Raw genomic sequence first — 22,190 nt, 5'->3', positions numbered from 1 at the left:
GTATTTTGGTAAGCAATGCAGAACTCTTACACCTCAGAGAGCATTCTGTTTCTTTTTAACAGTAATTTCTGTTCAGAATGGAACTACACTTAATTAAAACAGAAAGTTGAAGAAAGATTTTCAAGTGGTTTAAGAATTTATTATAAGCTTAGATGGCCAATACTTAAAAGCAAACTATTATGTCTTACCTCCAAGTAATTTATCACTTTGAGAGGTCTACATTCATATACTTCCTTTGCATTTTTATTAACTATTGCATTCAGAATTTCTTTCAAATCAGAAATACCATAGTATGACAGACAACTAGCCAGTCCTTCTATTTCCAAATGATTTTCTGTAGCTGAAGCACCTGAAAATACAAAACCAAAAAAATCTATTTTATACATTGCTTTGATGTCTAAATTCAGAGAAGATTAAACTGATATAAAAATCACTTTAGGAAATTATTCTCAAGATTTCCATACAACTAGAAAACTTTTTTTTGCTCCTATCTTGGAGTGAAAAGTGCTTCTTTGTCCAAGGTATCATAATGATGTCGTCTGCCTTTTCACATCACAAATGTTTCAGTTTATTTAATTCAAATCCTAGCTGGCACTGTTCAAATGCTTAAAGCTTTCTGCAGCATTCCCAGCGTTAAGCACAGCTTTAATTAAAGCTTCTATAGCTTTAATTAAAACACACACGAAATTGAAGTAGAAGCTAGTAATAAATTACAATTTAGTTTGGAAAAGAAAAAAAAACCCCACAGTGTTGGCACTACTTCCTACACAACTGGTTTAAACATCTGTATAGTTCAAATGTTAGCATGGTAAATTCAGCTTCCACTGGAATGAAAAGTAGTTTTTACTTCTACTACAGCAAAGCAAGAATCCAGGCTCATATAACTACAGGCTCCATGACAGCATTCATACTCATTCATGTGATGCCACTGCTGCATGCAGCTCAATACCTGAACAGGGTTGATGAAGAAAATGTTTAAATAAACTTCCCAACAAATTAGCTATTCAGTCTTTGGGGCATAAGGGATTTCACTTCTCATTCACACTGCCTACCAAAAATTTTAATGAAAATCCTACTGTACAGCTAACTTTTATTCCACTCTCGATCAGAAATAACTTCTTCAAGGGTCAGGCTCGCAAGTCCTCACAAAAAAAGAAAAAAACCACATAACATCCTTCCAGCTACATATTTAACACCACTTTAAATTTGAGACTTGATTTTCTTTTTCACCTAGAACTGTCTTCCTCCTCCTTTTTAGATGGTCTTTCCCTAATCTTGGCCAGCAAAATTAGTCATATTTTATAGGTATTGCTGTGAGCCTGTGATCAGCTGAAAGCAAAACTTTAAGCTGAGAGTTTACCAGTTTAATACAGGTGAGATACGACCACGTACTATATCAATATTTTTGCAAGAGAAAGGCTGCCAGTGAGAGACAGCAGCAAAGATAAAATCTGTTTTTAATCTCCTTCAGCTCTTTTCTCTTCATTTTTATCCAAATTTTGTTTTAATGAAAGTAAGACTAGACTTGAGTAAGCTGTTCCAGACCATCTGCCTATGCTTCTCTCTCTCTCTAAAATGAACAGTTAATACTAATAAGAATGCATTTTATTTGACAGCCTTTCAATGAAAAGCTCTATGCGCTGCATAGAATTTTAAATTTGTTTAGATTTTCAGTTTAATAGTTTGTATTTCTAGTGCTTCAACTTAAAATTTCAGGACAGTGAGGTTCTCGATTTGTAAAACAACTTTTTCTTTTTAATTGTAAACCAGTTGGACATGCTTGCTAATAAGATTGCTAGTGCTCAAAACTTTCTGATGTCACCAATAGCAATTTCCCTGCCTGCAAATTTTGACAGCCAGATTTGACTTCACAATACTGTTCATTCACTTGAAAGCCAAAGGGGACCTTAAGGAGTCTAACTTACAAACAATACAAGCACCAGTTAACAGACATTTCCCATTTTGTTACTTCCGTTTATGTGTCATTCTCCCTTTCCGCTTCCATTCTTTAGATTGAAAAGTAGCCCATTGCATGCCGATTAATATACATCTATCTGCAAGTCTTTGCAAGGATTCAGATATTGGCAACATTTGATGATATAAGCAGATGCCCAAACCTCAGTGTACTTGTAAATTTTTGACAACGTATACATTAAGATGTTTGAGTATTCAAACAGCAGTCTTCAAGCAGTTTCCATGGCAATTTCTGTGAAATGCTTTGTAACTTCCAAGGAAAATATTTCAGTAGACAAATAAACTAGTTTTCAACTGACTAAAAAATGTGGATTTCTCATTGGTACAAATTTCCCCTTTCTCTTTCCAAACAAAGCATTCACAATCATCTTTGGATAATTCCTTCTTGATGGCCAGGAAAAATCGTTCTCTTCCAGCTGCCACCTAGATTAGGTGACACTGTAAGACCATCTATCTTTCAGTCTGTGATCAAAATCAAACTGAAATAAAGTAGCAGCATGATTTTCCAGTGGTAAGTTACAAGAAGTCAGGCTGCTTCTATTACCAAGAAAGATGCGTTATTTACCAGTTAGTATTCTTTGAGCCCTTGGTAAGTACATGCAAGCACAGTCTTTGTATATTCCTACGGTGGGTTCACATATTCTGTTAGGCAGACAATTCTAGCCTAACCCATGGCATGCCTAGGAGCATGACTCGAGGCTCACCACAGTTACAAAATAGGGCAAGAGCTCTCGGTTCCTTTTCCCCCAAGAATTCACATCTCTCTCCTGGACTTTCACAGAGGGAAACAGACAGATGTGCTTGTTTGCTGAACATGCATGGGTCATTACAAGTGCCTGGAAGATCCCAGAACGCAGAAATAAGTCAGTGCAGACAGACCCCTCTCCTCTCCCAGAGGCAGCATGACTCCACGAAGCCTCTGTAAGGCCATACCATGGGTGGTGGAAGACAGACAGGAGCTCAGCATCACAGCTTTGCAGATCAGAACCACCAGCACATTCCAGAAAGAAACCACTGATTTTGCCCAACTAGGATGTATTTACACCAAGAAGCTTTTTCTGAGCTATTTCACAGCTTGTTTTTCTGTCAGCTATCCAGTGAAAAATCTAATCAAATACTCTTTAAGCTGCTGAGTAATCAATAAAAAAAGAGACAAGGAGACATTCCAGATAATCTTGGTCTACCAATATAGAAGATACGGCATGTCCAGCATGTAGGACACTAAAACCTGCCTCTGTTGCGGCCATATAGTCTTGGAACAATATGGCACAAAGGTAAATTACTTTCTTGTCTTACAAGAGCATATTCAAAGGCCAGAGTTATCTTTAAAGAAAGCAATAGCAAAGTAGGGCCTAAAACTCTCCCACTCTTGTAGAAATGGTAACTGTACAAAGGCTGTTTTCACGGCAAATGAAGAGGGAGAACTTTGCTAGAAGTTCAAGCAGTTTTCCCATCAAAATGATAGAGCAAGTTCCAAACTCCACATGTAACTAAGTCCTTCTTAGGAGGGCCTATTAGATCTTTCAAAAACCCACTAGGAATAGGCTGAGAAAAACAGCTTGGGAAGAAGGCTGATATAACTGAAAATTTTAACCATTTAGGCAAATTAATAAATAGTTGACAGCCTTCTCTAATTGAAAAGATCATCCGTGATGAAAGATGACCAGTCCCATTCTAAGTTGAAGAGCAATTCAACATCCAGACTCTTAAGATGGCAGGAGCTGGCCCACGTGCAGTACCAGAAGATATGGCAATAAGGGCAGGGATCTGGGTTTCTAACCAGAAGACACAGAATTCTGAACTGAAAACTGCCTGGAGCACTGGTCAGCTAACAATATTGGCAATGCTCAAAGTGAAGTCAAATATATCAGTCTCTCTGTCCATGGGATCAGAAATGCATCAGATGGATCCTAAGGAAAAGAAAACTCTAGGAAAACAAACAAACAAGAACTAACCACCAAACCTGCAAAACCTGACAATTTTTCTTAGCCTCTAAAGTCAAGGTACAACTCAAGGTATATCAGGTTCTAAAAACAGTCACTGAAATGCTGCACACTCAAGTCATGTTCCTTCGCTCTGAAAGAGAGCATACAAAGTCTGTGCAAGGTGAACAGCTTTGAGATGAACGATCGACATTCCAACTCCAGAGACTGACCTCCTTTCTGCACAGCAGAACTGACCCTGAATCATCCTGTTTACGGTTTAAGGTGATGGTGCTATCTGTAATCACCCAAGTATGTTGTCTTGCAACGTCAGGCTGAAAGGCACAGTAAGCATAAAACTCACAACTCCAGTGTGCCGTTATGAGGACTGGCACTGCCTGCAGATGGTATACCCTGAGCCTCCAAATCAGCAGAATGGGCTCCCCATCAGAAAGAAATATATCTGCAATTAAGCATGTGGACCATAAGGGGGAAGAGGATGAGGAGGTGAACAAAATGGCATTGCTATACAGATGTTACCTGTACCTGCCAAAACAAGGACAACTGAAAACATGACTTAGGACGGACATTATTGTTTGCAATTGAATACTGGGAAGATAGGCTGCTCAAAGCAACACATTAATTTCTGCCTGCTTGTGCCTTTGGTGTCATATGGTGCAATGGGGTTCAGAGTAAGATGGCTCTGTGCTACACCTATGAGAAGGACTCCAGGTAGGTTATTAGAATGACTGAAGTTCAGCACCACCCCACAGGCTAAAAGCTCTTGACCATTAAAGAGCCTAGTTGTACTTCCATGAATTCCAAGCACTCTGAGGGAACAAAATTTGATTTCTGCGTATTCATTCCAAGACTTCCCAAATTTAGAGCAAGACTAACAAAATTATTTATGCTAAGAGATGAGCTGTCCCTTACAGACCAATCATCTGAGTAAGGATAAATCAATTCTACATTTTTTTGCAGGTAAGCAACTATCAGGATCAAAATCTTTATAGAGTTCCTCAATGCCATATGATGCCAAAAGGCAGGACTTTAAACAGCAAAGAAGTATCTTGAATAAAGACCAGTTGAGATGAAAATCCAATGCAGCAAAGGAATTACTAAAGTCACCCTTCCAAATTGAATCAGATGCCCAGATTTTTTGTTGGTGTTGCTAAATAAACAATAGCTTCTGTAAAACCCTCCCTTCACCTCACCAAGAGAAAATAAGGAATGGATCTAGGGTCTCACAGTTGAGTTGTGTCTTTACTTTGTACTTCAGCAGATATTCATGACCTGGGACGTGGCAGAACAGAACGGGACACAGGACTGCCAAATGATGTAAAAGCCTGCCAGTAAAAAGGTGCTGTACTAGGTAGGATATGCTGCAACTGTGTTAGACAAGTGAGGCTTCATTTCTCCACGGAAAGACTCTCAAAAGTCTGCCTCCAAACCAAAAGTTTCCATGTTAATAAACTCAATCCCATACAGACTACATTTAGGCAGCTCCTGATGTCTAGCTTGTTTAGAGTGCATTGTACAATGTGAAATAGAGATTTCCTTTTTGGCAATAAAACACCTAGAGACCATGGGATTGCTCTGCAATTTTTAGCAGAGCACCTTGTCTATACATCAACTCTAAGAATAAAAAGAATCCCCCAATTATATCATCCCAGCTTGGGGGAATTTCAAGCATGGACTTCAAGAAATCTAAGACTATTAACCAGGACCATCTTTGAACACCCATAGTCATTGCAATCAATTTAGCAGTAGTGTCAAAGGGAACTAGGGATTCTTGAAGAATAGCACTATCTTATATTGCCCTTTAATTTCCAAATTCTTCTGGTAGAAACTGGAAGAAGAAAATTAGAGCGTAACTGAAAAATATATCTTATTTGAAAAGAGTCAACATGTTTGTAGTCCTTGTCATGGGTAAAACTCTAGCTTGATTGCTTTTCCATGTACCTACAATAGCTACAAGGGAAGAGTGCTATGCTAGGTAAGAAAAGGAACCAGTGACCCCATGGAATAAAGCATTCTCTGCCTATTCGTCTATGCACTGCCACAGAAGTAGCTAGGTCTTGCTAAATTAGACATACTAGTGTAATGCATTACATGCATTAACATGTAAGTGGACTTCAGTGACTGAGGCACAGTGGGGAATGTACAATATGTTGTGGTGGCTAAGAAGATTCCCACACAGAAACGTTCAAGAATTCTGTGTTTAAGTTCTAGCTCTATTACCAGTTCAGAGAAAGACCATGATCACAGCAACCATTGCTGTTGGCTTCTCAGTGTCAGCTTTAAAACAAAGGGATTGAGGCCTCTGGAGCTGATTGAAATGTGGGAGAGACTTCCCTTGGTTTCATCTCTTGAGGGATGACTGAGAAAAGGTGAAATAGTACAGCCAGGAGTTACAGCCTGTTCTACTAATGAAAGAAAAGGCTCATGGGAATAGTAACAACTTCTAGAATGATCCTAAAAAGCTGGGAGCTGTGGCAACTATTAAAAGGTATAGCTGAGGAATTAATTTGAGCATCTGCTGGTGATAAAACAGATGGTAAGGTATGGCTTCCCAAGCACATCTCAGTCTTCTCTCATGATTCCTCTTGCAAGGCTGCCTGGAAAACACCAATGTTGAGCCCTGAATGGAGAATTACTGTAAGGATTAAATAATATAGGGATGAAAATCTATGATTTTTTCATTTATTTCCTCCCAAGGCATTCAGACTGTCCTTAGAGGAGGTGTGAAGTTGTCACAGGTGCTTAATAAAGTCTATTTTAAGAAACTTTGGTCATGAAGAGACTCAACAGAGCTGACAAATTAAAGAGACAGTAACGGGACAACATATCAATACCTCAAGACAGACGCCTGTATCAAAGTGCAAGCTTGAGCTCATTACACTCTCCCAGAAAACAGTCCTAGTAAAGTTTACAATGCCAAAGCAAGAGGTCCTGTGTTACCGATAAGTATCTGGGGATCATGGGTAGACTTCATTTCTGATAACAAGCAGCAATACTCAGGTTGCTTCTCTTCCTTTGGTAGAATGTGTGGAGCTTTAAGCAAATAATCAGTGCAACCTACTAGACTGAAAATCCTCTTCAGATGTCACCAAGGTTCAAGGCAAGCCTCCTCTACTGTGGCCAGTGCCGCCAAATGGAGCAATGGAACAGCTAAGTTTACCTTGTTCTTTTTTTGGTGGGTATCGGGGCTAGTGATGGCATCACAGACCATCCTATCCACATGGGTCAACAGAAGAGTTTGTTATTTTGCCAGAAGAAATTAATAGAGATACCACTTTCACATTCAACTTAAAAGCTAAAGAAATAGAACCTTTGCTGCTAACATAGAAGAGAGTGTCTGTCAAAAAATGGAAGTTTTCTACCACAGGAAATAAAACTCTTAATCCCAGGAGGAAAAAAGAAGCCGTGCACCAGTTGCCATCAATAAGAAATCAACCAGCAATCAGAAAGGGACATCTAACACGATCACGTCCAGGTTGAAGCCCCTAAGGAAAGTACAGACCTTCAAATATATTGCAGTGGATCTTGACAGCAAAAAAGAATTAATAGTTCAGTTGAGAAAACAACAAATACTAGGCCTGACCCAATCTGACCAACAAGTTTTAGAAAAAATGAGTTATAAAGGTACAAAGAAGGGTGCTCAGGTGTGCTTGTATGAATACTGCTAAGGTGAAATGCTCTAGCTACTATGGGTTAAATGCACATTTGCATTTTGTGCACCTCTCCATGAATGGCAACAAACTATAATAATCATCCACTATATAAAAGTGCAACCCCCCCCAACCAATTAACAGCACATACTAAAGAAACAGCTTTTCTGAGGCCACTTCTAGTTGAATGTTTGTCCCCCTTTTAGGCTGTGTCCGAGATTCAAGAATCACAAAAACAGACACTGAACTCAGAAAACAAACAAAAATGCTTCTATAAGGATAGTGAAGAAGGTATTGTGAAAAAAGCTTATCCCTTCAAAATTGAGAAATTGTACAGAATACTCTGCTGCAAGCTGGACGAAATCATGTCTGGTCTGCAGGTCATTCTACATAATATAAAGCAAGTATCTATAAATTAAAGAACCCCAAACTACATAGTGAAAGTCCCAGACAAGGACACGTAAGGAGTGTTAATAATCAATACTTGTATTTCTGAAAAATAGCTTTAACGAGCATTTGTAACAGAAGTAGATGACAGCCTATTTCAGAGACTAGTTTAAGAAAAAAGAAGAAAGAAAGGAAAGGAGGAGGAATGGGAGAAGTAGAAAGTAAAAATCCTTGGGTCAACTGGAAGATAGATTGGATGAAATTCCCTTTGTTTGCTGGTAATTTTTCCTTCATCTTCAATAGTATGCTCTTTGAATAACAGAGGCTGTAACTGCTTTAATGTCATCAGCAAAAGCTTATAAATATGACTGACAAGCCTCAGATATTATTAACATTTCATTCAAGTAGTTAAAATGTAAGACTGGGAGAAAAGCTCAAATTAGATTCCCAGTCTTCATATGGGCCAGCCATATGATACTGATCAAGTCCTTGACATATCCACCATGGCTCTTCAACGTGTACAGTGCATACAGAGTCAACTCAGCAGTGTTTTTACCTTCAATAACTTTAAACCTAATGAGAACAAATTTCCTTACAAGTTTTCATGACCTGAATTTTACATAGTTAATAATGTAGGATTAGAATAAAACCTCTGTGTCACCAAGTCCAGTCCCTTGTTGTAACAGGCAGTTCTATTATTAATATATTATTATAAGTAATTAATAATTATATTCTTAATACATTATTCATTCTGACCTTAAATTCAAACTCCATTTTAAAGCAAGTTTCTCATCGCCAATAACACAAGACTGCTTAACAACTCTCCTCCTTTGTTGCCTAGGAACAGTCTTCAAATTTTCACATCAAATTTATTCACATCCAGTTTACGGTATTTAGATTTAGTGCAGACTTAGATATCAGGTGGTGGAAGGAGAAGAAAAAAAAAAAGTATCTGAGCAAAAAGGCTACGCTCTAGTCTCTTCCTCCCTTGTATTTCTAGAGACAAATCATAGGCCCGCTCAGCTTTTGTTTTGCTAGACTGGATAAGTCTTTTTAAAGCCTTCTTTTAAAATAGGCACTTTATTCCTCTGTTCATTCAATCTATGATTATTTTCCATGAACACCTCTTCTACAAAGTTCTTCCTATTTATTATGGGACTTAGCCAGCCAAGAAGGTGTCCTCAGTTATGCCATGCGTGAATCAGAAAACAGTTTAGGCTCTGTTCTTCCCAAGAGAACTGCTAGCCTCTGACAGAGGGAGTTGCTCTGCATCCCTTTTTTGTACCTACCCTTAAAATATCCCATATGTTACAGCAGATCTGTCATCACTGTACATATGCACGGTGCTGTAACACATGAAGCGATAGCATTTCTAACAGCTCTTATAGCAAGCCTTTTCTCCGAGCTGTCAGCTAGGTAGTACCCCCAAAGAAGCTGGCTTTCCTTGGAATTCGGCTAGCAGAAACCCCCTCTGCAGAGCTGACTCCGAGAGGGCTGCCTCTGCATTGCCAGCAGCACCACTCCAAGTCATGCTCGAGAAACAGGTATAAACATTCGATCTCTCTTGCTAACCTAAGAGGATCTTATTATTCTGTGATAAAAGCATCAGAGAAGAGAGCAAAAAAGAGAGCGAAAGAGATCATGTGAGATCTCTCCAAATTCCTTCAGGCTGAACTCCATCAAAAGCAACCCTGCCTTTACTGTGTTACAATCCTGATATGACAGTATGGCAATATCCTAATCCAGTTCCTTACTGGAGCTCCTCACCTGCAGATCAGCAGAGGAATACCGAGCTAAAGCAGGACTTGCAGGAGCAAGCAAGCATCGCTCTGGCAGAAGCCACTGGGCTAAGGAAGTCTCATCAGTTTAATTTAAGTTCTGTCATATGGCAATTCTGGATATTGGCATTCAACATTTTGAAAAAAGAAAGAATAAAATGACAGAAAAGCATGGATTTCAGTGCTTTCTTTGAAACACTGAGATGTAGAAATAGGAAGTGTTCACTATAGTGTCATCTACAGGCATTTCCTTTTTTCCATTAACATTTTTTGTTATCAGTTTCCAGTATTCAAGGTTCTGTGTGGAAGATTACATTTTTTGCCAAGTAAGAAAACCTGAAGGTTAAGAAAATCAGGATGTTAGTGCTTTAAAAGATAAGGTGATCTAGAACAGCATGATAATATAGATTAGCAATCATTCAAATCATTGAAACAGAAGAAACAAGCCCCAATCACACCAAAAGAGATTTTAAAATCATCATACCTTGTACCACTTTTATCTGAAATCCATTTGCTACAAGCCTTGGATCTGACAAATAACTTGATCCATTGAATCTCTGGTAATCCTTCTGCATTTTAAATAGAGTAGCCATATAGTGAGATCCACCAAGAAGGCTGGGGAAAAAAAAAAAAAAAAAAAAGTCCCCCAAAGGGAAAAAATCCTTAATTTGAAAATTAAAAATGTGAGAAAATACAGAAAAAAACCTGGATGCCCAAGAGTGATCTAGATTTATAAAAAAATATTCTGAAAAAGTAATTTGTTTAAAGAATCATCATAAAATATCAACCATTTGGCATACATTAAAAAGTAACCAAATGTAGACACACAAAAATAATCATATCAGACATTTTCTAATCCATGGGGGAAGTTAGCTGGAGTGAAGCTGTGAAAATGCAGAACATTCAATCTTTCTCTGAGGGAAGAAATTTGTCTTCACTGCACTACCAATGAAATTCATCAAAATTCATACCTATTTCAGCTGGAGCATGACCAGGCTGCTCATTATTATAAGCTAAAATTATACAGAATGCAAAAATAGCATGGTCATAAAGATAAATGAAGGCAAAAAAAAAAAAAAAAAGTCACAGAATCTGCAAAGAGGGCCTTACCAGAGTTTACTACAGATAATTATCAAATGACACTTTAAATGATGTACAACTTTGGGGTCATTTCTACTATACCTGTCTGTTAATACAATTGGCTTGTCCAGTTTCTCTACTGGAAGCTTATGATTCATCAGTAACCTTTTATGCAGCAGGGCTTCTTCCAATCTATATGGATTAAGCAACATTATCTTCTCCTCAGTAGCAAATATCCAGACATCAGGAAAACTCTGACGACGGATGAGGCAAAGCTCGTGTCCATCTGCGTCGTTCTTCTTGTGCCTCGGGAATTCACGTTTACAGGACCTCAGAGAGAAGGGCACTGTCACAGTTTTCACAGGCTGGTCAGATTTCTGCTTCTTTTCAAGCTGCGAATGAAACATGTCGTCAAGCTTTTTCTGGTCGGACAGGGAAGCCTTCAGCCTGGGTTTCTGTCCCCTCGCCACCTCCTTTGCTGCCCTGTGGCTGCTCTGTTCCAGGGCTTTCCTGGTCTGCCTGTTGTACCGCTCCAGGTCTTTAGCAGCTTTCATTTCGTAACTTAAGGGGGAGAACCAAACAGGAGCACCGTCAGACAAAATCCCCAAACCCTAACTCCTAATATATTATACCAAAAGGCAAGGTGACTGTACTGGTATAGACATGGATTTCTATGGCCCATTTAAGTAGCCATGTTAATACGCTTTCCATGATGACTGAGGTGGGAAGGAGATCAGGGACGGAGCCCCTGTTACATTACCGTGCGAACATGGCGAGTTGGAGATTTTCCTTCATCATGACAGCCAGCAAAACCTGAATTACTGAAGGGAGAGGAGTAAACTGCATCATACCAAGAGCTACAGTAAGTTACTTCTGACCTGAGTCCTAAAGACCATGTTTAATCCTAATTTGTAATCAAATACATAGTTTTGGAAAGAGTTCTGTCATAGGCACACACAACCTGATTCACAAAGTCACATAAGCTTCAAGAGCTCTACAAATTTCCAGGGGAGTCCAAGTGCTTACCTAAGAGTTTGGAGCATAACTAGTTGCATAAACCTCACCCTTTGTTTAATACAAAGAAATACATGTCAGTTCAAAGGGCCTAAAATTAGCCACATAAATACAAAGCCTGAGAATCCAGAACTGGTACGATTACCATGTCCTTAATCAAATTACAGATTTTTCAAACAATGCTTGATAACAAACTACTCCTAAATGTTGTCTAATTCATTATTAATACAGTAAAGCTCTATGATCTGACTGGGCTCTCAATGAGCTTGCGAGTATCAGGAGGAGAGCGTAAGTTCCAGAGATGCCAGGTTTCTGCTTGCCTAGCGCATATGAACCTTACTTTTAGAAGGCCAAAGTACTGATTTGCTCAGCTCCCTCCTATTTCCCTCATTTGATATTCTGAACTCTGTCAGGTAATTCAAACCAGCCCAATCTTCAATAAAAAGTAGTACTATCATATATAAGTATTGGAAATAAGTATTTTAGCTGGTCATATTTATTTATTGCTACTTGCTGGAACAGTTTGATTCAATTATGTGTATGCATGCTGGAAAATTAAGGTCAACAAAAGGGTCACCATTTGCAATTAATTATGATGTGCTAGCATTCACATATGGTACCAATATTTAGTCAACTAAAAAAGTCAGCTTAAGTAGTTTCTTGCAATAAATCATGTCCTAGAAAATATGGAGTAAATGTTAAGATAAAAAACATCTGCTCTTTCTAAAATGAATGTATGAAATCACTTGAACAGAAAATTTTTATCCAGAATACACTTATAGCTTTGACCAGATCAATAAATCCTTTGTTTTGAAATGATCCAATTGTTATGAAGGAGAATATTTAATTACAAGAGTACCGAGCTTACAGTGATACACTGATAATCCAAAACAAAACCACTTGCAAAGAAAGCCCAACTTGCCTGCTGTTTTAGGCTTCCATCAGAAAAAAAAAATCTGATCTTACAAAGGTTGACTGGGAGGATTTTGCAGGTTCATACCACTAACAGTATTTGTCCAGAATCAAATAAAACAGCAGGTTTCCAAACTACAGGGGAACTCCTTTCCCTTTTCAAAAAATCCTTCAACAGAGGCAAGTACAATCAAGAAGGGCTACAAGAACAGTTAAGTTTAATCTCTGCTTTGTGAATTAAGACTGTAAATTCAGGATCCTTTCCTCAAACTGCAAAACCGTAAAGCAAAGGAAATCTGCAGAACTGGATGGAAGGAGGAAAGTGGAAGGCTAGAATGAAGTATCGTTTAAAGGCAGCTTTGGTTTAAATGGAAAAATAGACCCCATGATTTATTACTTTCCCCTCGCATCTTAAACCCAAATGAAATATCTAGCAAATGAATTTTACACATAAGGTCTCTTAGATTGTTACACTGAGAAGACAAACAAGTTTACTTGAATTTGACAACTTGTAGTAAACCCTGACCAGACAGAGCCTCTTGCACTGGCTCACGTATGCCCAGAACAGGGAGGCGTTACATTCTCGGGAGCACAATCGGCTGCTGAAACGCACGGGTTTCAGGTGACAAGCACTGCTTCTTCAGAGGGGAGAATAGGGACCTACTATTAGGACTGAAGAGATGATGGGGACAAGAAAAGTATGGCTGGATTGATACCAAACTGGCAGTGTATGAATAGAGCTGCCTAGAGATACACTGGATGGCCAATGATCAAACATTACCATCTAATGATCATCCAAAGGAAAGAGAACATCTTGACTAGAAGGTTAAAACACACTAAAAAGATTTTTTTTCCTGGAACTGCTTAGCAAGCATATTTCCCCCAGTATAATTTACACCAAAAGAGATGCAAATAAGGCTTAATACATCATACATACATATATATTCACACACACACATATATGTATATATACATGTGTACAAACAAGGCAAGGTGAGGGCTGAGATGCATGACAAGGCTGTCAGGAGATAGAAAGCTACCACACATGATCTAGTTACCGCTAGTCTGCAATGACTGTCTACGCATATGCTCTTCTCTGTCAACAGACAGCAAAGGCCCATGCTACCTGAAATGATCTTATATTTCCCCCAAGGTACAAATACGCCCATGAAGAATTACTGTAGAGCACTGACAAGGTAATTTGTTAGCCCCATGGTAATGTGTGTGTAGCTCTGAACCTTTCCTACACCTTCAGGATAATTTCCGCTTCCACTGTCATGGCAGTTAGGAGTTTTCCCCCCCACTCCTACCTGAGCATGATATGCAATAAATATTAAGGCCAGAAACACACACAAGCTGTATTAAGAGCAGAGCGAGTGTAAGAAATTCAGTCCTGGCTTTGTCGAGCAGAAGGATACGCAAAGCTGCCAACATGGACATGCATGGAAGCTTTCGTCTTCTATTATAACCTAAAGACCATAACATTTTTACATTCCGGTTGAGTAATAAATGCTGGCTTGTTTTGAAAAGGCTATCCTATGTCACTGTGAGCCATCTGTTGGTTGTACTGCTCCCAAAAGGGATTTAACCTCATTTAGACCTGCTGGAGGAGCCACAGAGAGAAAGAGAGATGCTGAAGCCAAGCACACCCATTGTCACAGGCACATGACTTGCTGTCACAGAAGGATGGAGCCCAGGAGAAGTGGTGCCTTGCCAGAAAGGTTGCATGAAGTTGCAGGTACCGCATGCTCAGCAGGAGTGGGGCGCTTTGGCTGCCCTGTTGCATATACATTTCTTGTTACCTCTAGGTGGCCCAGTCTATCCAGAGTATCTAGTAGGCAAGACCTGCGTTCTCTGCCAGACATACAACAATTCTTCTGGAGGGTTGCCTTTGACGAAAAGATAACTGCATATTTCTTCATATTTGTTATTTTCAGAGACAGTTTTAAAAGATGCAAAATTTAAAAGTGCAAAAGAGCTACACCAAATGTGAAATATATCAGCACAATTAATGGTAAAATTTTCATTCACTTTGACAGCCACTGGACCATACTGCACTCATTCCTATATAGAAGCAAAATATCATTAGCAGATAGGTCTCCTTCCTCAACTAATACAAAGTTAATCTGTAGGCACACTCTTAAACATAACAGTTGTACCAGGAAAGCAACCATGAAATCTCAAAAGCTAAAGCAGAAAAAATTATAATTTCCTGAAACAGCTGGCAGAACCTTTTCTTTCATTTCATTAAAGCATGAATATAATTGGAGGAGATTTCTACTATAACATTAATATTTCTGCTAGTACAGAGTTGGCCAAAACACAGAGTTTTGTGATCATCAGCACATGTTGCTTGCTTAGTGACCTTTAAATTAGGTAAATCAGAAACAAAATATAAAGGTTTTGCTTAACACTGACATACCTGGTATTTTCAATCAAAACACTGCAGATGTTTTCAAATAAAAGAAAAATCAAGAAGCATAGGATCAAGGAAGGACCAGATGCACTAGCAGTAATTCAATAGGTATAGCTCCTCTTTCTTACCATTCTCCTAACGAAATTTCTTGTTAGTGTTACCATTATACTCTGTTTAGGCTAGTGTAATTCCCTTTTCAGTGGAATACCCCAGACCTTACTTCCATCCATTAAAAAATATATTTTTTCATAACACTTCCAAGGACTTTGTTTTTCAAAAACAAATTTCATTTCCCAAACTTTCTGCTTCAATCACAACTCACATTCAAATCACTATATATAAAACTACTAATCATTATCCATGAAGAACTACTTTTTCTTATTTGTATTATGATCCATAATCTTTTTACATTTCATAAGATTAGAAGTGAAAAGTGGAGTGTATTTTTTTAAATTCTCTTAGGATATCTCAAAATCTGTTTTTCTGATTTATCTTTTACCATAACATAAATCCCATGTAGTGGATAATACATACATGTATTTTAACTAATCCACCCCCTCTGCCCTCGAATTAGGCAAGCAGCAATTTAAAATACTTCCCTTGCTTTCCGATGAATTTCAAACACTCAAAGCCAGAATTTATTTTAGAGAATATGAAATTTAGCTATTCAAGTTGTAATCTGAAAAATGATTTGATTTAGAATAAAATGAAAAAGACAGTATAAAGTTCAGACTGTACTATATTCTCTGGACCAGCACTGGAATAGCTGTCTGGGGGAAAAGAAATTCCTTGTGTCATTTGATTGGGTTTTACAAATACAATTATGGGGTATCCTTGGTTGGGATGCTTAGTAAGTTTAGGAAAGGAGTTTACCAAATGTTCAAGTACTAAAGATCCTGAAAAAGAATGCTCACTTTATAGCAATAAAAAAAGAACCGAGGGTTGGAAAAAGTTCTGGAGGAGCTATACAATGCCTCATCTATCACCGTGCTGGTTTTCATTGACACTGCATCTGGAGTGACAATATTCAGGCAGCCTGTAGAAAACTGAAGATCATAGGATTCAGAAAGTACATATTTTTGCCCATTATCTCTAAACACAATTCAGCAAAACTGTTCCTACTTAACTGCAGAATGATAAATACAGTAGCAAAATGAATACATCAATGAATAGGATGCCTGCAGACAGCTAATATGACAACTCACAATATCAGTGCTGATCTTGAAAAGCCAAAAATCATTTTCTGTTCTGTTTTTCATAAATCACTAGGAAGTAATTTTTAATTTTTTTTTATTCACTGCAGATGACTCATTGGCAACTACCATATTTAGAAGCAAGATGCAGCCTGGAAACTTACTTCTTTTTTTCCTCTTCATTCAAATTCTTCCACTGCTCTTCAATTTTCAGCAGTATGTCCTCCATGCTGGCCTTTGGATTATCAGTTAACAATTTTGAACGATATTCTTGGGTGAAAAGTGCTATTGCAGACTTTGGTTTCCTTATTATTTGACTACTAATTAAGTCATAAGCCATTACTTGTCCTGATTTATCATTTATCACGCTTACTTTCTTTATACTTTGATCTGAGCCTTGGGGGTTATGGCTTTGGTCACCAGTATATTCATTTTGCTTATTAATTGCTTCTCCAACTTCAGGAATCAAAATCTTAACAGGTTCCAGGTTGTCTCCTATGCAGTTTTTGAACCCATTTCCCATACTCCAATTATCAGCAGAGATTTCAGGTAAGTCTTTAGGGACTGAGACTTCTTCATCTTTTTCTATTTCATTAATATCATCAGTTCTCAAGAGATGGTCATCAGCATTTTTAGACTGAGGGTCCATTGGAACACTGCTGAGAGTATCGGTCATATTCTGTCCGTCCTGTTTCTCCTGACACAATACACTTTTTAAGGAATTGTCTCGAAAGGCATCACTCTCAGTAACCTCTTCTTTGTCAAGGCGACTGTGCATATTATCACCACAAAACGTCTGATGATTTAAGCAGATCTCTGTGTTTTTTCCTGCTTGACAATTTTGCACATCACTGCTGAATGAAAGGAATGAAGTATGAGCATGGAGATCATTGTTTCCAGATGGCTCCATTTCATTAACAACCACATCTGTTTGTTCTGTTTTATGAACAAACATGTCTTCTGAGGTAACATCTGTTTTATTAGTTTCACTAGAGACTGTAGCAGGTAGTGGCCCATACAGTGATTTCAACACATTTTCAACAGCAAGTAAGACAGATTCCTGGAAAAAAAACAACATACAGAAAAATCACACACATAATGAGAATGTAACTGACAGATATTAAGAATACAAAACAATAATAAGGAAAGCAATCTTATTCAGCATATTTTTCAAATAATCTATCCAGATTATTGCACTTGTCTTGTTCATACACGGTCTAAAAGACTCTGAAGTGGAAATCTTTAGCTTTAAGTATTTCCTAAATATTTTGCTTCGCTGGTTTATTCTGATATCACAAAATGTGTACTCATTGCTTAAAAAACAAACCAACCTCAAATATAGCTATTGCCACCTAATATGGGGGTAAAAGCACATAGTCAAGACAGAAGCACCAACAGCATCACATACACATGCTGTGTAGGTGCTCTCACAGCGCCTGTTTCCAAGGCGGTTTTGTACTAAATGATGGGGCAGGGGAGTTAGATGTGAGAATGCTATGATAATTTGCATATAAGTGACACTAAACAGACAATACACTTGCAAGATTAACAAACACAAATACAAAGACTTTCAGTGAAGAAAAGGATAAGCATACTGGTGTGATCGTATCACCTACATCCATTTTGAATGACAGCATTACCCATGTAGCCTTCTTAATTCCTGTGGCACTATTTTTGATATGAACTGCCAATCAGTTTAAGTGAGTTTATGAAAAAATTTGTTGCTACACAGCCTCTAACATCAGGAGGGCAAATATGGTCTAAATTTCAGTCTTGATGGCATGAACAGGAAATCCTGAAACTTAGTGATGTCAACAGCAATCTATATGCATAATGGCAAAATGTTGCTTTCAGCAGAAGAATTCAACTCCCCCCTGCTCCAAACCTATGCAGTGTTAAAAAGTTGATCACTCTACTTAGTGTAATTATAAAACTAAGCACGCAATTTGTTTAAGGACTCACATCATAATTCTATTTAGGTCTGGTCACTGTAAAGCCATCTGGAAACAAAGCGATACACCCATGTATGTGACAGCGTACAGATGATCTTTGAAATTAACTGGGAAATGAGTTTCAAACAATCCTCCACTTTGTGTGTTCAATAATTTTCAAACAAAACAGTGCTGTCACAAAGGCAAGCTCTCATGGAGCTAAAACCACCGCAGTGACTTTTTTTTACTTTCAACCATTTCAAGGGGCTCTTATTGTGCTTACATAAGTAAAAAGGTGACAATTATTAGGAGATGAAGACATTAATTACCTTATAATGCAGTAAAACTTGGGTTTTATCAGGTGTTAAATTCACATCCACAGCAGAGGCAGGTACAGTAACATTCAAAAAGAAAACAGGGTATAAACGAGTACAGTCCTTAGGCGTCACCAGACTGTAGTACTGTCGAATTAACTACAGATTCATTTAGTAAAGAGATATCAGTAAAGGCATTAAAATAGACACAAAAGCACAGAAACAATATTTGACAATATAAAAACATTTTTTGGGTCTATTTTCCCAAATTAAAGGAACTCTAAAAAGATCCTCATGGGTACACATACATGCCAGAATAGTTATCAGAATGGCACTTACTGGTAGCTCCCAAGTCTTCGGAACGAGATTTAAAAACAAACAAACAAACAAAACCCCCCCCCCACAAAACAAAAACAAAAAAACACCATCCCAGACACTAATGGTAGTTATTTTGACATTCTAAATGAATGTACTGATCACACTTGGAGAAAAGATATGATATGCTTGTACTTAAAAAAAGCCCAAAGTGGACAGCAATTCCAATTCTTATTCAACACAAATGCTATTATTTCTGTGTTTGTTTGTTTGTTTTTTTAAAAAAAAACCTCTACTTACATAGCACACAACTATTTTTTACATTATTGCCTCCTGCAGCCAAAATAAAGTCTGTTTGAGAAAGCAGCACTTGCACCACAGACTTGCCCTTTTCCCAGAACACGGATTAATTTGTTCCACTTATTAATCCAGTTACAAATTTATGACTACTCTCAAACTTTGCTTGCCCTTAATATTTTCCCTACAATCCTCTTGAAAACTCCTACTAGAGGACTACACAATTATTTAGTTGTTTCAGAGGTTAGGTCTTGCTAACTAGAAGGATCAAATAAAGGTGTTTGTGTTTTCCTCTAGTATCGCAGATCCTTCAACAGACACACACACTGGAGAAAACACTGTGTTAACACAACAGAAAACTAAAGAGTTAACATAAAAACAAGGAGGAGCTGCTGTAGATTATATTTTAATTTTTAAAGTAATATTTAATATTTAAATAACATTAAAATTATTTACATATTTTAAAGTTATTTTAAACTCTATACTCCCACAGTCTGGCCTTATCAGGCACTGAATTATAGTAGTGAGGTCCACCAGCACTTCTTCCCTCATACAGCAACAGAGCACGAAGCTAAAAATAAGCAGTTTATAGTTTGTTTTTCAGACCTGTCAAAATGTGTCTTACAAATGTATTGTTATTCTCACTTGGCCTAAAACCAGCTAAAAATTTTTGGGGGGTGGGGGAGGAAAGGAAATAGGGGACTATCACACCACTACAAGGACAACTCTAAGTGAAGGGCAGTGTGTTTTTACTTTATATATTAGTGTATCCTCCATCCCACCCAGAATCTAGGCCTCTGTGCTCTGGTTAAAAAGCTGCCTGTTTCCAGAGATTCACGCTGAGCTGTGAACTACAGCCAGAACCAGGCACAGTCAAACACCGTGGGGAGATAGAGCACAGAGTTAGCCTTATTTGTCACTTAGACTATGAACAGCATTTCAGGTTTTACTTCCACAAGGCTTTGATCGTCCAGTGAAGACTATCTCATTGTCTCTGCTTTAAAACCTGCACGTACAATCTTCTTTCCTGGGGAGGGCTAGGATTGGAACAGCAGTGGTGCTTCGAGCAAGGTGCTGCAAGGTTCAGTAGTGTGAGAAACCTAAGAGTATCAAATTCTGCCTACACAATGACTGGCTTAGCCAATACTAGTGGACTATCACTTTCATTTTTATTGAATGCACATACAATTTTAACAGGAAAGGATGCATATTTGCTTGATAAGCCCACAGTAGGAAGTAGACAGAATCAGAACTTCATTTTCAGAAGAATTCTCTTAGAGGAAACCACATAAAGTTCCCTCAGAGAAAACTGCATGGGAGTCAGGTTAATATGAAGGAAGAATCAACTATTCTGGCTCCTCACATGGAATATTTGAAATTGTATTTTTTCAAGCAGTTATAGATATAACCTCCAGCTCTGTGGTCACAAGTGAACGCAGCAAATGTAACAGAATTGAGAGACCAGAAATATCAGACTTGTGGAAGAGGTTTCTATCATAAATGCTAGTATCTTCACCTGTAATGAGTTTCTTCTAGTTATTTTATGTGGGGAAAAGGCTGCTGATAGATGTCCCTGTCCTCGAAGTTAAGTTTTTATTCCTTGACTAAAAAGATAGAGGATGTTACCTTCAGTATTTCCTTCTGATGGACTGGACGATTATTTATAAAAATGAAACTCCTTTCTGAACTTGAAAGACTTGTCAAAGAACTGTCTGACTCAGCTTTTGGGAGAAATCCAGAAAGATGTACCTGTAATAATAAAATAAGCACAATACAAAGGTCTTTAAAAGAGAATCCCAAAAAAGGCTTTTTCGAAGAGGAATATTAAAATGAAATCATACAGATATCCTGGTCAAACAAATGCCTTGCTTCTTGAAAGTTATGATTCAAACAACAAAAGCACTTAAAAAAAAATGTTGAGAAGGATGGATGTACCTATTTTCCCTGATGAATTTATTGAGAAATTTCCCCTCTGGAGTGTCTGTTGCATGAGGTGGTGCAATGTGATGGTCACAGAGGGGAACAGAAGGACGTCAGTTCCCCTCTCCTCCCTTCTCACCCTTGAATCAGCCATGGGGTCTGGGTACAACGGAGGGCTCCAGGGAAGGGCACCAGCTTTATACTTGCAGACTTGATGGCTGCCAGCTCAACCCCTGTATAAGCTAAAGGCACATGTTGCTGCCCAAGGTGGTGAAGGCAATAGTAAATGACTTCAGATGGGGAAAACCAAAACACATAGTCCCTTCCCTTCTAGACATAGGGCCTTAAAGAGCCTGCCATCAGACATTTCTTCAGGGCACCTACACCACCTGTATCCAAACCACCTGACTTTCAACAGTGCCGATCACCCGCAATTCACAGGCTCCAGCAGAACCTGTGAGCACAGGACACTGCCAAGGAGCCTAGGAAAAATCACATGTTTTTAGCACCTAACATTAACTCCAAGTTTTAGATTTTTTTCTCTTAGGCTTTCTGTAGCTTAGTTTTTCTAGGCCAAAATGAGGCCAATGACTTGTGCCATCTGCCCCATCACTCCCCCTCTCCCCCACCAAATAACTTAATAATAACTGTTGGATCAATTTCAATTCGATCTGACGAAGAAGCAGAAATCCCAATGAGATTGTATTTCCACAAGTTCTGTGGTAACTGACAGCTGTTTGGAGAGAAGAGCCTCAAAATAATGGCCTCAGTGAGGAAAAGGCAATTGCAACTTTTCAAAAGACAGGATCCATCAGTGTTCAAGTGCCGATTTGCCAACCAGCCCACATATTGCCCCATAGCCGCTTGCCCAAACAACAGGAAAGGGAAGACTGGGGCGTAGCGAGGAGGAGGATTTTGGGAAGGTGTGGAGGGTAGCAGGGGGAATCACAGAAATCAAGCGTCATTAGTTTTTCTTTTGGCAGAACCATTTGTGTTTACCTAAATCCAAACTACCATGCATTTGGAACAGAGTATAAAATCCCAGTGATTTGGCCATCCCTCCCGT

At 38.4% G+C, this 22,190-nt stretch overlaps 1 protein-coding gene across 11 annotated transcripts in view; it reads right to left on the bottom strand.

Moving 5' to 3' along the window:
- The window catches only part of PMS1 (PMS1 homolog 1, mismatch repair system component), a 47,853-nt gene that overhangs the window by 2,390 nt on the left and 23,273 nt on the right, over positions 1 to 22,190 (bottom strand). For 10 of the 11 annotated variants that reach the window (XM_064515081.1, XM_064515076.1, XM_064515080.1 and 7 more), the window contains 6 exons: positions 20,831 to 20,953; positions 18,608 to 18,751; positions 16,512 to 17,407; positions 10,915 to 11,373; positions 10,217 to 10,347; positions 189 to 349 (listed from right to left, as the gene is read on the bottom strand). In XM_064515081.1, coding sequence (XP_064371151.1) covers positions 189 to 349; positions 10,217 to 10,347; positions 10,915 to 11,373; positions 16,512 to 17,407; positions 18,608 to 18,751; positions 20,831 to 20,953 — 1,914 coding nt within the window. The remainder of the gene's footprint in view (positions 1 to 188; positions 350 to 10,216; positions 10,348 to 10,914; positions 11,374 to 16,511; positions 17,408 to 18,607; positions 18,752 to 20,830; positions 20,954 to 22,190) is intronic. The other variant, XR_010390015.1, reaches the window with a different exon arrangement.

This window comes from Dromaius novaehollandiae, chromosome 7, assembly GCF_036370855.1.
Source record: "Dromaius novaehollandiae isolate bDroNov1 chromosome 7, bDroNov1.hap1, whole genome shotgun sequence".
NCBI lineage: Eukaryota > Metazoa > Chordata > Aves > Casuariiformes > Dromaiidae > Dromaius > Dromaius novaehollandiae.
Note: the sequence above shows the minus strand (reverse complement) of the source record. Positions and strands in the feature narration are given on the sequence as shown.